A 16,804-nucleotide genomic window follows, 5' to 3' on the forward strand; every position below is an offset into this window, starting at 1 on the left:
GGGGGGGGGGTATCTCTCTACGCTCGTAAACTTTCTCTCTCTACGCTTCTCACCTCTCTCTCTCTACGCTTGAAAAGACCAACTTTCTCTCTCTGTCCTCTTTCTCTCTCTACGCACCATTTTCTCTCTTTCTCTCTACGCTCTTTTGGTTTCTCTCTCTACGCCTCTTTCTCTCTTTCCTTCCACTCTCTCTCTACGCTCGGACAACAAAAAGGGGGGGAGGGGAGGGGAAGGCAAACGGGGCGGGGAGCAAGGCAAGAGTGGCAGCAGGGGTGGCGAACAATGCGAGGCGACAAATGGCGTGGGGGGGGGGGGGGGGTGTGTGTGTGTGTGTGTGCGGGGTAGGGACGTGAACAGAGAGAGAGAGAGAGAGAGAGAGAGAGAGAGAGGGGGGGGGGGGGCGCAGAGCAGGGGGCAACGGGAGCAGGGGCGACAGCAAGGGGCAACGGGGCGAGCAGGGCAGGGACGCGGGAACGCAGGGGCAGTGGGTGCGCGGGAGCAGTGGCGAGAGAGAGAGAGAGAGAGAGAGAGAGAGAGAGAGAGAGAGAGAGAGAGAGAGAGAGAGAGAGAGAGAGAGAGAGAGAGAGAGAGAGAGAGAGAGAGAGAGAGAAATGAAATGTTATATTAACGTCTTCAAAAGGCCATAGTGACCTATGAGACCAGAAAGTTACAAGGTGGTGGATCTGATACAAAGTCAGAGTAACAAAATAACCTAACAACAGTACAAAACAAAGATATATACTATGGGATCCTAGATTGGTCGATGTGAGCTAAGCAAAAAACTAAGTAACCTAACAACAGTACAAAACAAAGATATATACTATGGGATCCTAGATTGGTCGATGTGAGCTAAGCAAAAAACTAAGTAACAATGGGCGGCTTGTTCGGATAGCTGAATCACAAAAGATCTAGCATCGGTCGTTGGCGAATCTAATCAATTTCCTCCATGGTTAGTAGTCTGACCGGGCGTCGTGCATGCCTGGCCAACGTGCTCCGAATCTTTTGACGTAGCCTCCGTCAATGCTGTGTAGTCCTTCGCAGTCGTGCGCACCTAGATTTCCCCAGTTCAATCGCTCGGTCGATCAGTGTGCCTCTGGTGTGAGACGAGGGGGAGCTCTGCTGTGGGAGTGGCTCTTGCGGCTGTCCCGTGTCTGCTCTGAAGAAGTCTGTTATCCGTCTTTGAGATTGGTTAGCCTCGCCATTCATCAGGCTCTCTGTGTGTCTGCGCAGCTCGAGCAAGAACAAACCCAGGCATCTCTGATCTTCGTATCCCATTACTCTTGAGAGTGGTCCAAAATCCTCTCTGAACAAGCAATGGAAGCGGCCTCGTATCTCGTAGTAGACGGGGCAGCGGCATGTACAATGCAGCTATGTCTCAGGTTCCATGTCACACAAGGGGCATGTCCTGGCCTCTGCTGGTATTCCGCTGTATCTCCCAGTTTCAATCCGTAGCTGGTGAGACGATGTGCGTAACTGGCCAGTAGCACATCGTATCCCATGAGACTAATGGGTATCCATGTATCTGGGTCTCGTCACAAAACCATCTTCCGTAAGCTGGAGAAGGTGGTCTCTGTAGAAAGCCATCTTCGTGCCCAATTCTTGTGCTGGTTGTATCCATGTCCTCCTGGTGTCTAGCTAGGTCAGGTCTTGGCGGATAAGCTTGGTGATCTCCGACTGTGTAAGAATGAGAGATGGTGCATCCAATGAGTACTGGAATGGTGGCAGCCTGTCTATGCTGAACCCATGTGCCTGAAACCATGATGTCATAGATGACTCCACATACCAGCATGTTGTATCTCCTTGTATGGCTAACTGTCGAGAGGACTCAAGTGCTATGCGAGCATATCTGTCTCTAGGAAATTCCCATGTGCAGTTTATGAAGGAGACTGATCTGGTGAGCGCCTCCACCACTAGTGGGGGTGCCGCTAGCTCTGCTCGGATAATGGCCCGTGGTACTGATGCCTTGGCTCTAATGAGCCGCGACATCATAGAGACGAGAGGTTTCTCCATGTTCCCCCATCCGTCTGTGCGACCCTGCCTCCCGTGGTGATCCAACGAAGGTCCCCATATCTCAGCCCCATAGAGAAATGCTGAAGCCACCAAGGTGTCAAAGAGCCAGAGCTTCGTCCGGGGCTCCTGAAACTGAACCTGTGAACACATCCTCTCCAATCTACCCAATGCTCCGTGGGCTCTAGTCAGTCTGGTCTCTGCTGCTCTTCTGAGTGAGAATCTAGGTCCGCTAAAAACCACTCCAAGGTAAGTATAAGCGTCTGTGTACTCCACAGTCTCCTCGCCGTATGTGAATGTAGGTGCTGACCTCCTGATCCATTGTGGGGTGGTATTAAACACCATAACCTTGGTTTTACCAAGGTTGATAGACAAACCACTTTCGTGGGCAAACGTATGCAAAGCATCCAATTGACGTTGCATTCCCTCTGGGATTCGGAGATCAACACAATATCATCAGCATATAACAAAAGTGGAATCCATGTCCCTGCCAGCTGTGCACCTTTATCCCCATTGTTGTCAATGTAGTCAGAAACCTCATCCACATACATACCGAAAAGAGTAGGAGGGAGTGGGCAGCCCTGCTTCACCCCAATAGTGGAGTGAACCGGTGTAGAACGTCCCTCCGGGGTGCGTACATGCCCTACTACTGATCTGTACAATGCCATGATCCCCCAAATGGGCTCTGTGGGTACTCCCATTTCCTGTAATCTGCGCATCAATCTAGCTCTGGGTACTGTGTCAAAAGCTTTGCGGAAGTCCACAAAGCTACAATAGATCCGTCTCCCATGAGATCTGCCATCCTCGCTGATGGCCCTGAGTGTCAAGATATGGTCAAGAGTAGAGAAGCCTCTCCTGAACCCTGCCTGCCCAGTTGCACGCATTCCTTCCCTCTCTGCCCATCTACTCAGTTGTTGCTCAAGAATGGATGCATACAACCGTGCCAGTGTGCCCAATCATAATAGTGCGATAATTCCCAGGCTCCATGGGGTCTCCTGACTTGAAGATAGGTACGATCGTACATAGGCTCCAAGTGTCCGGTAGGCCCTCACACATGGCACAGTTAAACATAACTACTAGAAGATCTGCTAGTAGGTGTTTGGCATGCATGAAATGCTCAGCGACTAAGCCATCATGATCATATGCTCTCCCAGTCCTCATCTTGTCAATAGCTTTCTTCACCATCTCAGCGGTGAAAAAAGCACATGTGCGTGGGCATGGGTCAGGGGGGTTGGGGAGGGGCGGCTGTCCACATACTGTGTACAAAGATGATGCGTACTGACCCCAGGTCTCTGTGGAGGAAATAGCAGGGGGAGGGGACTGCTCATGAAAGAGCCGCCACGCCTCATGCGAGTCCTGACTCAAGAATAGCTGATATAGATCCTGCTCGAGTCGAGCAAAGAAAACCCTCTTCTTCCGCCGTACCAGGCGTCGGAAGTCAATCTGTGACTGTCTGTGAGTGACGTCCCCCAAAAGCAACTCCCTCTAAAGTCTGGCTCTAGTCTGGCGGTACTCCTCATCGTACCAGCTGTTCAAAGGCATGCTCCCTAATCGGCGGCTCTGCTCAGGCTGGGTGTGTGGGTATGCTTCTGTTGTTGCCTCATGTAATGTCTGTGTCAGTATAGTAGTTAGCTCCTCCAGAGGTCGCCCCGAGTCCTCAGTGCATAGGCGTCTGTAGATCCCGTCCATGTATACAGAATCCGTCTCCAGTGTGAATGTGTAGCGAGTAGGGACTGCTACCCGTGGCCTGTGTGCTACACTGAACTAGAAAGAGATGGTCATCGACACCAAAGCATGATCTACTGCTACCCCGACCGGTCTGGGCCCAACTGTGAGATCTTGGATACTAGAGATGAGATTCGGATGTGCCATGACATAGTCCACTGTGCTAGCTCCATGCCTGTGTGGGAAGCATGTAAAACCTCCCGCCGGAGGAAATCTCTGTAGGCCGTTCAAGATGACCAATCCATGTGCAGTGCCCATGTCTATCAGGTGTCGCCCATACTCAGTATATTCCACATCGTGTGATAGTCTGGACAGGCCCGTCTCCACAACATCTAGCTCTCTTAGCATCTCCTCTGAAGTATCATAAAACACTGCTTGCTGATGGGCAGTCCTAGCATTGAAGTCCCCTAGGATGATAATGTCACCATCCCTAGAGAACTCCCATATATCATCATCCAAAATAGAGAAAGGGAATGTCCTTTGGGTGATGCATAAACTGATATACTCGAGGGAAAGTAGCAAATAGCTAGGTAGAGATATCTGCCTGTCTCTGCTTTCAATCTCACCCACATGTACCTAGCTTGCTCATCCCTGCGGGCTATATGTGTCAGTGGCTACAGATCCTCTCTAAATAACACTGCCACTCCCCCCGAGCCCCGCCCTCTGTGCTCTGAGCGTGTCTCCTGTCTGTAAGCTGTCTCCCACCTGTATCCACTGATGTGAGGCATGGATTGCCCAGGGCCTGGTGTGTCTCAGACTAAAAGATGATGTCTCTTCCAGTAAAGCTATCCTCAAAAGCACCTACATCAAGACGCATAGACCCATTACACTTCCAGGCAGCCACTTTGAGTGTGGTCCCATAAGTCTCGCACCGTCATGTGGAGCGTCGCTCTAGTATTACCACTTTTCCATCTCGGTAAAAGGCAATCTTGCCTTTTCCCCTTGCCGCTCTAATCTCCGCCATTACTTCCTGCATATGAGCGATCTGCGAGAGGGTGAGATCATCCCCGAGAAAGATGCCAGTCTCTTTAAGAGTTGGTCTTTTCTTCAAGAAGGACTTCTTTGCTTCCATGGAGGGAAAACGGAGGATGAGTGCTCTTTCTTTTGAGGTTTCTCCACTGCTTCCATTTTTCTTTATGTTGCCCACTCTTCATGCCCTTGTGTGCGTCGGCTCATGAACCCCTATCAAAGCTGTGAGTTCTTTTACTTCTTCGTCCACATTGCCTTTGTCTTTAAGACCGCAAATTCTCACATGTAAAGCGCGCACCCGTCTCCTTTGCTCCTCCTCTAGTGTCTGATTAATGATAGTGGGTGTGGACATGGGCGTTATCTCCTTGCCTTTTCCTTTCTTGGCCACCTTGATCCATTTCTCGGCTTCATCAGCCTTTTGTTGAGTTTTGGTAAGAACTGTCTCTGCATGCCCTCTGGCGACTCTGATATCAACACAATATCATCAGCATATAATAATAAAGGAATCCATGTCCTTGCTAGCTGAGCGCCTCTGTCACCCTCTCTGTCAATGTAGTCAGAGACCTCATCTACATACATACCAAAAAGTGTAGGGGACAAAGGACACCCCTGCTTCACTCCAATAGTGGAATGAACAATGTCAGAAATCCCCTCAAGAGTGCGTACCTGGCCAGTCATTGAGCCGTATAAAGCCATGATCCCCCATATGATCTTTGTGGGTACTCCCAACTTCAGTAGCCTATGCATCAATCTGGCCCTCGGCACTGTGTCAAATGCTTTGCGGAAGTCCACAAAGCAACAATACATCCGTCTCCCATGTGCCCGACCCTCCTCAATAATGGCTCTGAGTGTAAGAATATGGTCCAAAGTGGAGAAACCCCTCCTGAATCCAGCTTGTCCTGCTGCTCGTATGCCCTCATTTTCTGCCCATTTACTCAGTTGTTGTTCAAGAATGGATGCATACAACCGTGCAAATGTGTGCCCTATCATAATAGTACGGTAGTTCCCTAGCACAGTGGGGTCCCCTGCCTTGAAGAGAGGTACAATAGTAGATAATCTCCAGGACTCGGGTAGTCCCTCACACATGACAGGGTTAAACAACCGCGCAAGAACCTCTGACAGTAAATCTCTAGCATGTATCAAGTGCTCTGCCACCAAACCATCATGATCATATGGTCTCCTAGTCCTCATCCTGTCAATGGTGTTCTTCACCATCTCAGTGGTAAAGAAGGTACTAGTGGCTGGACATGGTTCTAGAGGGTCTGGTAATGGTGGTTACCCAGGTACTGTATATAATGATGCTGCATACTGACCCCAAATCTCGGGAGAGGTAATCACTGGAGGAGGTGAGTGCTCATGGAAGAGACACCAGGCCTCACCTGAATCTCGACTCAAAAAGAGCTGATACAAATCACATTCCATCTGGGCTAAAAAGGCCCGCTTCTTCCATCGCACTAAGCACCGAAGGGCAATCCGAGACTGTCTATATGTAATGACTCCACGTATAAGCTCGCTCTGAATCTGAACTCTCATCTCTCTGCATTCCTCATCATACCAACTATTCTAAGGCATGTTCCCAGAATGTCTTCTCTGATCTGGTTGACTGTGTGGGTATGCCTCTGCTGCAGCCCCATGCAAGATCTCCGTCAATAAATTGGTGATCTCTTCCACTGTATATACAAGCTCGGCTGCCCACATCCGTCTGTAAATTTCTTCCACATAAACTGAATCCGTCTCTGGTGTAAAAGTATATCGTGTGTGTGCAATCCTCCGTGGTGTCTGAGAGGCACTATACTGGAAAGAGACTGAAAAAGTCAGGAGAGCATGGTCCACTGCTACTCCAACAGGCCTAAGACCCACACTAAGATCCTGAATATTAGAGATGAAGCTCGGTGAAGTCATGACATAGTCCACCGTACTGGCCCCATGTCTGTGTGGAAAGCATGTGAATCCCCCAGACGAAGGAAAAATCTCTAGACCATTAAGTATGGCCAGACCATGCGTAGTCGCCATCTCCATGAGGTATCTCCCATACTCTGTGTGCTCTCTATCCTGTGAGTGTCTATCAAGTCCCATCTCCGATATATCCATCTCTTTGAGCATCTCCTCCGAGGTATCATAAAATACCATTTGGGAGTTGGCCGTCCTGGCATTAAAGTCTCCCAAGAGAATGATATCTCCATCCCTAGAGAACTCCCATATGTCATCATCAAGTATAGAGAAAGGGGATTGCCCTCTAGGTGAGGTATAGACTGATGTGCTAGGGGGAAAGTAACATATAGCAATGTATAAGAATCTGCCTGTCTCAGCTCTCAGTCTCACCCACATGTATCTCGCATGGTCATCTCTCCGGACAATCTGTAATAGCGGCTGCAACTCCTTGAATAAGACTGCTACCCCTCCTGAACCTCGACTCCCATGCTGGGATCTAGCGTCTGGCCGACAAGCTGTCTCCCATAAATAACCAGTCACATTTGGCATCGACTATCGATTTTTGATGTGTCTCTGAGTAAAAGACAATGTCTCTATCTCTGAAGCTATCCTCAAAGGCACCCACATCCAGCCTATATGATCCATTACAATTCCATACCGCCATCCAGAGTGTGGTCCCATATGTCTCGCACCGTCATGCTGTGCGTTTTTCCAAAACCGCTACTTTCCCTCCTCTATAAAAGGCATTTTTTCCCTTCTCCCTTGCTGCCTTGATCTCTGGCATCAACTCTTGCATATGTGCTATTTGTGCTAAAGTAAGGTCATCCCCCATAAATATTCCAGTTTTCTTAAGTGCTGGTCTCTTCTTCAGGAATTCCTTCTGATGAGACGAAATGTTGTATTAAACGTCTTCAGCCAAAATGACCTATGAGACCAAACTAATACAATCATGGTGGATCTAATACAATGTCTGGGTACAAAATAAAATGAAGTAAAATAAAAGTTCAAATGAACATTAGTGTTCGAGAGTAACATCAATGTCCTCCATAGTGCACAACTGACAGGTCCTGGACTCGGCTGGCACTCCTCTAAATCTACTCTCGATCTCTAGCTGGTATGAGGATGTGCATCACTGACCAATAGCACACCGTATCCCGTGAGATAGATGAGTATCCTTGTATCCAGGTCAGATCACAAATCCATCCTCTATAAGCTGAAAAAGATGCTCGAGACAGAGAGGGGGGGTTGCTGATCTGGCAGCTTGTCTGGCAGGCCTTGCAAACCAGGCCCGAGCGTGTGGCGGCTGTGCTGCAGACATGGCAGTTATTCGTGCAAGCTTTATGCATTGCTCTTGTGTTTTTTACTGTGCTTTTTGAAGCCAGAGGTAAATAGCAGATGCTTTGATCTGCTACTGAGCTTAGTGGCTACAAATCTGAGACCAGAGGCGTCAGTTGTACACAGACAATCGTGAGTGGGCTCACATAGCAGTTGCAACCGTGACCGTTCACTAGCATAAGGAGAAATACCCCAAGGGGTGCCTGTTGAGGGGCCACTATCTCTGAGAGGGGAACTCCACCCCTCTGTCTCTCGGGTGACCAGCCGGTTCCATCTTTGTGATAGAACGTCCTATAAAAGGGACAGACACGTGATAATTGGTGTAAGAAGGCAACATGAGAAGCTGGACTCACCAAATCCCCAAGGTCTCAAAGGAGAAGGCTGGGCTAGTCTGATTATGCATTAATGGGATAAATGTAGTCTCGGCGCATAAGAATAAGAGCGCCAGATTCCAAGATGCTCTTAAGGAGTGGCTTTGATCAGCACAGAATTACATTCTGTCTGAGAAAGATGTACCTGCTGTAGAGGATAACATTTTTCAGAAGGCTTTCTGGTCATTGTTTTTCTATTAGCAGGTGGCCTGCCCAATGAAAATTTGGGCAACTGTCCTAGATGTCATAATAAGAAAAACAATGGATTCAACAATATCTTCCTAAGAGTGATGCAAATCTTGAATAAATCACTTTTTGCTTAGTTTAAGGACTGGAGACAATCATCTAAGTAGAACACCAATTCTGAAGATATGTTGGGTGCAGCCTATGACTTACAGGATTCAACAAGGATAACCTTAGCAGCCTTCCTAAAGACCAAGAGACAAGAGTACAGCAATGAGGGTAGAAAAGCCCCTGTACAAAGACTCTATGACAACAGTATTGTGAAAACTAAATAGCATCTTATCCTAGCTAATCATTTTACAGAAAAAAAAAATTGGGACATCAAATATTAAAACAGAAAATCTTGAATTTACCTGCTGTCTTCCAATTCTTTTCAATCCGAGATGGCTCTGTAAGCATTCTTTTCTGCAGCCCAGAAACAATCATCGAGACAAATACCATCAAAATGTCTTGAGAATAGGACCGAAGTGGGGCAATGCATTTAATGCCTGAGATAGATGTCTTTGTCTTGAGAATAGACTTGTAAAAGCCTTCAGCAATTTCTTTAGCTCCCTCAACCACCGAGCTAAGCACTTCCAGCACAGCAACCATCAAGGAGCTGGGAAACCAAAGGGTGCTCTCTAAGGGAACCCCATCTAGGAAGCCTAAGACATCCTTTTCTTCGATGCAAATGCCTGGTCTCAATACTTCAACTAAACGTTCAAGCAGAGCTTGCAACACTGCAAAGCAGCTGACTGGAGAAGCTTTTATAGCTACTGTAAGTATGGAACCTGTCTCCTCTATTGTAGCCAATGCACGTTCAAGTGCAACAGCTGTACCAGTGGGAGGATTCTCAACAAAGCTCCTACAGCTGGAAGTGACGTCATTTAGGCCGGTATGTATCAAAGAACCTCGTAGGCAGTCGAAAAAATCATCCAAAAAGGCATCTTGAAGGACTAATTGAAGCAAAGGGTCTATCTCTGGGAGCTCAATGTCATCTGCATTGCCTGCCTGAAGTGACCTAAGACATGCCCCAAAGCAATTCAGAGACTCTTTTAGAATCTCAACATCTGTCTTCGCTGAGCTGATCTCTGCTCGTTTCTGTGAGGATAATAGCTCTTGCTTAAGAGCCATCCAGATAGCGGCGCAGTGTTTTTGCAACTGTTCCCCGCCATAATGTGAGACACAGAATCCCAGAAATTTCAAGGAGTCCAGCTGCATCAAAAATTTTAATGTTTGTTGCACAATTTACAATAATCATAATGCTACTACGAATGCAAAGAAATACTCATAAGCTCACCTTTGCGCTCTTCAAGGTTGAAGAGAGCTTTTCCAACAAAAATGGAATGCAAAAGTCGGCAAAGAGCTTTGTTGATCCGAAACAGTGCTACATTAAAAAAAAACTGCTATTGTCAACTTCAAACACACAGAGTTGCAGACTTTGAGAAAAAGAAGGCCCAAACACTTTTTTTTTTTTCAAACAAAAAAAGGAGCGCATCTCTATTACTTGAAACCCCTCCGAATGCCCAAATGGTGCAGATTCCGAGGGTAAATACATAACTGAAAGATATAGCAGGCCCGGAGGTAAAATCTGGAGAGACTTATACGACAAACCAGATGGGCATAAACTAGGAATACTATAAGAAGCGAAAAGGACCAGGTTCTAGAACAAAGCCTCTATCAGTAGCACCACTACTTGTGCATACTTGTTGAATCAAACCATGGATGGTTATCAAGTCAGCAAAATGGCACAATGGTGCCAATATCAAATAAGCTATTCCATATGCAACACGCAATCTTCTTACCTCCTCCAGCATGGGTGTAGATTTAAGCTTTGGCAAGCCATAATTATGGCATAATGAGGCATTTTAGTTATGAATGTGAATTGGCCCAACTTATAATAATAAGCTCTGATACCATGTTGGAATTTATTGAGGAGACTAACTAGGATGTAAGGTCTACTTGTTTTCCATACGGATTAGTGTGCAATACCATACTGTATCATTTAGATTGCAATACCATGCGATGATATTCTTTTTCTTTAGTGTTTTAACTTTTATTCATTATTACTTATGGCTAAAGATTTGGTGATGTTCAATAACACCTGGTTGTCTAGTGAATGATTTAACTCCTACACTTTAGAAATCAGAAGTAAAGCTCTGATACCATGTTGGAATTTATTGAGGAGACTAAGTAGGATGCAAGATCTACTTGTTTTTCATACGGATTAGTGTGCAATACCATACTGTATCATTTAGATTGCAATACCATGCTATGATATCTTTTTCTTTAGTGTTTTATTCATTACTTATGGCTAAAGATTTGGTGATGTTCAATAACACCCGGTTGTCTAATGAATGATTTAACTCCTACGCTTTAGAAATTAGAAGTAAAGCATCCAAACAAATGTTTCCATTTTGTAGCCTTTTAAACCCTATATGTATTATGTCCTTCACTATCTGTGCCTGAACAAGTTATATATCTGTCTCATTTCAACCATACTAGCAATAGGAAATCAGTCAAACTCACTGCTAGGTACCTAACGTACCAAATACTGCATACATTTCCACCTTGCAATAATGATCAAAGAGTTCTGCAAGATCTTGATCAAGAAGGCCTGTCACGGACTCCAAACATTCTAATCCACTATACACTGTCACGGAAGGGAATTCCTGCTGCCCTTCAAGGATCCTGTCGCTGCCATGCACCTCAAAGAATAAAGACCTCCAGAAACAATAGACTACAATACACACCTCCAGAAAGCAGATAACAAGTTTGCAGGTGACAGCGAGCCATTAACAATGTGAAGGCAGCAATTACAACATCCCATGTACAAGCAATCAATGAGGCTGAGCATGGGCACAGCTATGCGCACGTGCTAGTTCTGCAGAGAATCGTGGGTGCAGCAGGGGGCACATAAGGCAACAAACAGCACATGCAGAAAAGGTGGGGCCCTTGGTTGAGGGCTGACAGTTTATATTTAGTTTTTCTACTTATGGTCATGTTGGGTATTTTATCTTTTGGCTGAACTTTGTATGTTTGTCAATCAAGCACTTCGCACCTCTATATGGGCCGGTCATGTGTAATACTGTAGTACTGCTTGGTAAAGTCAAATAGTGCCAGCGTTTCCAACATGTCTACTGCATGCACTTTTTGCTGCCTCGAAGAATTTATATTAGGCTCTTTTGACCATGCTGTATGATGTTATAGCTGGGGTATCGCATTTGAAGTCAAAATGAGGCCAATATATTATGGAGCTCTGGTGCAACGTCACCGTGAAATACTTCAACGCCGAAACGCTTCTCTCAAAACGTGGCATTTCATCACGAAACGTTTCAGTGTAATGTTCCAGCACAGCGAAACCAGGGACCGAAATTTGTATATTATGGAAGGCCTTAAAACCTAATACTATGGTACCTTGTTGTTAGTGAAACGACAGGTGTTGCACTTGATCAGCAAAACATTTCAAGGCTTTAAACATTTCGCCTGTTCAAACCCACCCCAACGTGTTTCAGGGAGACCATGTTGATAAGCGAGTTTTAGATGGTTCTACTTGCCTGTATATTTGCTCAAAAGTAAAACCTCATCTCGCAAAGGTATTTTTGTTTTGGGGGAGAAAAAAATCACCCATTGGTTAATCAAGCGCCCATAGGACAACAAACATATCCCTGGACAAGGTAAGGGGACACTGAAAGAATCTCCCAAGATACAACAAGAAGCTCACTGGGCTATATTATACAATGAGAGGTGGGAAATACCACCATGGCAGCCTGTATTGCCAGCAGCGTGTGTAGCCATGTGCCGATGAATGCTGTTAATATTGCTACATGCTGCCTGAGCTGCCTCATAGGCCACCACACTGTCTCCGAAGAGTGTGGACCAACTTGACCCACATGTTATTTTAAGAGCGCTAAATACAAGTTCTTCTAGAAAATTTCATAAAGCAATTTCCGGCAAGATACTAGAGAGACTGTGCGGGTGAGTTCTTACAATCATGCACTATAATGAAAGCCAAACTTTTCAAACCTTGGGCTGAAAAGAACATTTGAACAGACTCAACTTACCACAGGAAAAATCTTTATCTTCATTAATACTAAAATAACCGCTTCTGTGTCTAAACATTAGATGGCAAGCATTTCAGGCTATTGTTTAGCTTGTGCAGCAGCCTGGCAATTGTAATTAATATTGAAGATAAATGAGTCAACAAACGTAGACAGAAACACTAGCTGTACCATGAGAACCACCGAAATATCCTCTCTTGTTATCCCCCTCTCGTCATCTGGGGCCTGCATGGTAAGCCCATCCATTATTTCTCACTAGAATTGATGTCTCAAACTGATCACAATCTTAAAACTTTCCGGAACACTCACCGGATTGAAAGAAACTGGAAAGTAGCAGCTAATAATACCAAACAGCTCTTCTGAAACCCTCCCAATGGGTCCCGTAGGATCTGGAAACATCTGTGTCGCCAGCTCTACAACATGAAAACCTATCAGTAGGCACCTTGGGTCTTTCTCCCCATCAATAATGTCGCATAACCTCTCTGCAAAGATAGCACCCTGCAAAGCGTGCAAAACAAGAAAGTTTGTAACATTACTGATGCACGAGTCTGAGACTGAGGAAACCCCAAAAAAAGAAAAAGTTTCCCATTAGATAAACTGCACAAGCTTCTTCAACTGCTGCGATGACAATAACTTAAGAGATACTTAAAATTCTCCAAGGATCATACTATGAAACTAGGCCTAGTGATCTCCAGCATGTGAAACACCTTATAATCAGGTGATGTTTTGTAGGTAGAATTTGAAAGGTGCTTACTGCTGGATGACTCAAGTGCTCAATGGTATTGTGAAATGGTTCTTTGTTTATGGCATTTGCTATTCTTTAATTCAATGCTAAGTGATATATATACCTTCATAAAGTCAGAAAAGCAATGCTGAGTGATTTTTTACATCAAGAATATTGTCGCGGTTTGTGATCCTGCATGTTTCTCAACATTCACATCACAAATATCCTGAACTGCCCATATAAATTAGAATTTTTTAAAGTGGTACGATTTCTACGTACCTAAATATATACCGTTCAATACTATGTACCTTCTGTATGGAACACATACTGAGGACTACGTCCCTTCGGACGCGTCTAAGATTCTTCGCCCATTGGTTGAGGTAGGAGTGGCAAGGATTCCAGCAGACACGGTCCTACTTACTTCGGCTAGGGTCATAGCACCCTCTCGTTATTTATAACGGGATGGCTCACTGGCCCCACTCGAGGATTCACAAATGAGCCACCATCAGTCTCTAAGGGGGGCAGCACAATGAACTACATACTTGAATCTAGAGAGGCCACACACTTGATACCCTCCCTAACCATCCCACCACTTTTCGTCGGTGCCAACCACACAAACCTTCCACTCTCCTTTGATAGCACACCACCCACACACAAATTATAGTGGGCACGACCATGCCATGTTAGGTTGTGATCAAATAATTGTCTCAACATTGTAAACAAGGTGTCAATTTCTTGCGAAAGAAAACTCAAACCAATCATCAATAAGGCACAAAAATACAGACAAATTACCAGATGCATCGCTTGAAACATTACGATTTTGACTTCCATTCTTTAATACTTCAGTGGTTTACTTAATGATCAGCATGCATGGCTGTTGGATTCTGCAAACACCGCATGGCATTTCCCAATGTACAGCTCGCGCAACGAGGCTGTGGTAGCATAGTTAACCGGAACGGGAGGGTCCGGAACGGGATGGGAACGAGGAGGAGGAGGGGGGGGCGGAACGGGAATAGACCGGAACGGTCGACTAAAGTAATACTTGAATAAACTCCATTCAACTTAGTCCCAAATCTACTCCTAAAAAACCCCAAAACTGCCCCCAAATTTGCCCTCAAACTGTTCCAAATATGTCCCCCAAATCTATCCCCAGATGCCTACTTTTGTCCGTTCCGCCCCGCATTCCGCCCACTTCCCCCAAATTCCAGAACACCGTTCCAGTTACACCCCATCCCAGAATGGCGTTGCGTTGCCGACTCCGTTTCGGGAACGGGACTCAACATTCTTCTTGCCTTACACATGCATAATCTGGAAGTGGAACATAGAAAGAATGTTTGCCCATCGCACATGCTTTTCAGATAACTTTGATTGTGTCAAGAAGTATGGCAAGGTCTGATGGTCTGCCTGGATAACAAAATCAGTACCTGAAAGGTAGTGCTTCCAGCTAGAAAGCGCATGAATCACGGCCAAGAGCTCTTTCTCATAGACTTGCATAGTCTTCTCTGGCCCTTGCAAGATTCGGCTTTCGTAAGCTATTACCCGTCCATCTTGCATTAGCACTGCTCCGATGCTACTGCCACACGCATCACACTGAACCACAAATGACCTTAAGATCTGGCAAAACAATTACTGGATCTGAAGTCAACTTTTCCTTTAAGAGACTAAAAGCTGAAATCTCTTTTTGGGTCCATCTGAAAGTGACCTCTTTCTTTTGCAAAGCGTGAAGAGGTAATGCTATCTCTGCAAAATTCTTGATAAAACTTCTATAGTAGGAACACAATCCCAAGAAGCTTCTGACATCGTGCACAGTCTTCAAGTCTGGCCATGTTTTGATAGCTTCGACCTTTGAGGGACCCATTCTGACACCAGCCTTTGAGACTATGTGGCCAAGAAAGTGAATCTCTTTTAGGAAGAATTCACTTTTCTTAGGATTGGCAAGTAGCATGTGACTGCACAGCTCTTCGAACACAATGGTCACGTGACGCCTATGCTCCTCTTCATTCTTCGAATAGATTATCATGTCATCGAAGAACGTCCCAACAAACTGTTGATGGGAGCGGAAAATCCGGTCCATCATTCTGTTGAACGTGGCAGGAGCATTTGTTAGGCCAAATGGCATCACTAGAAACTCATAAAGACCAAATGTCGTTCTGAATGCAGTCTTGTGCACATCCTCTGGCCTTATATGAATCTGATGGTACCCACTCTGAAGGTCTATCCTGCTGAAAATTGCAGCATCCTCTAAACAATCGAGAATATCATCAATTCTAGGAATAGGAAACCTATTCTTGACGATATTCTTATTCAACGCACGGTAATCAATACGCATGCGCCATGAGCCATCCTTTTTCTGCAATAGGAGCACTAGGGAGCAAAAGGGTGAAGAACTAGGCTGAATCAGCCCCTTCTTTAAGAACTCCTCAACCTGGCCCATAATCTCCTTCTGCTGCGCCGCGCTAACCCTGTAGGGATGTCTATTTTGTGGGCTACACCCTGGCACCAAATCTATCCGATGGTCCTCAAGTCTCTCTAGCGACAATTGCAACGGTAATGAATCAGAAAAACAGTCACTAAACTCTCGCAAAAATGCTGACCCTTCTTTATCTAACACGGATAAATTTGACTGACCATTATCTGAGACATCACGTGCAAAAATCAAGTACACAGAAAAATGATTCTTTAGAAGTGATAGCGGAAGCAGATACAATAGGGACGGACTCCCTTTGAGCTTTACATCCAAAACATGAGTTTTGCCCCTATGCTGAAGGATGATCGTCTTGCCAAAGACATCCAGCACGCCATGCACTCTGAACATCCACGGAATTCCAAGTAGCGCATCGCACCCTTCCAATGGCATGATATAGAACTCTTCTGTGTCTACATATGACTAAATATGCAAACACAGCTTTCCAATAATGGGAGTAACACACTCTAAGTGGCCAGGACATGCCAACCCTGCCTGTGCTGTGTATCCCATCTCTTCAGCTCTGATGCCCAGCTTCATAGCTAACTCTGGTGAGATAAAGTTTGCTTTGGCACTTGGATCAAAGAAGATGAGTGTCGTCTGATCTCTAACATTACCCCATGCTTTGCATAATTCGCTGGCATTTGTACTGGGCCTATCTAGTATCGCCCACCATATCTGGCACCAAACCTACCGTGGGTTTAGGCTTCTTGCCTTTCTGGTCCTCTTCATCATCTGAGTCAGCTCGTCTTTTCCTTTGTGGACAATTGGTAGCAAAATGACCAAGCTGCTCGCATATATAGCATTTATTTTCAACCATTTCCACCTTCTTTTCCTCGAGCGACTTGTGCACAACAAGGCTTCCTTTTTTGTTTCTTTGCTTGCGCTCCAGAAGTTCCGGCTGAATCCTTGTCTTTGGTGGCCTTTTCTGACCCTGTGACACTTCAAGAGCCGTTTTCACAAAGGGCTTCTTCGCTACATTTTTCTTTTGCTG

General features: G+C 45.6%; 1 protein-coding gene across 1 annotated transcript in view; it reads right to left on the reverse strand.

Annotated features, from left to right (window-relative positions):
- Window positions 1-16,804, reverse strand: part of MET18 (ARM repeat superfamily protein) — a 157,398-nt gene that overhangs the window by 36,285 nt on the left and 104,309 nt on the right. The window contains exons 7-10 of the mRNA XM_086512040.1: window positions 12,932-13,120; window positions 12,794-12,847; window positions 9,862-9,948; window positions 8,936-9,776 (exon numbers count right to left, since the gene is read on the reverse strand). Coding sequence (XP_086368166.1) covers window positions 8,936-9,776; window positions 9,862-9,948; window positions 12,794-12,847; window positions 12,932-13,120 — 1,171 coding nt within the window. The remainder of the gene's footprint in view (window positions 1-8,935; window positions 9,777-9,861; window positions 9,949-12,793; window positions 12,848-12,931; window positions 13,121-16,804) is intronic.

This window comes from Adiantum capillus-veneris, chromosome 5, assembly GCF_014529385.1.
Source record: "Adiantum capillus-veneris isolate H3 chromosome 5, ASM1452938v2, whole genome shotgun sequence".
Taxonomy (NCBI): domain Eukaryota; kingdom Viridiplantae; phylum Streptophyta; class Polypodiopsida; order Polypodiales; family Pteridaceae; genus Adiantum; species Adiantum capillus-veneris.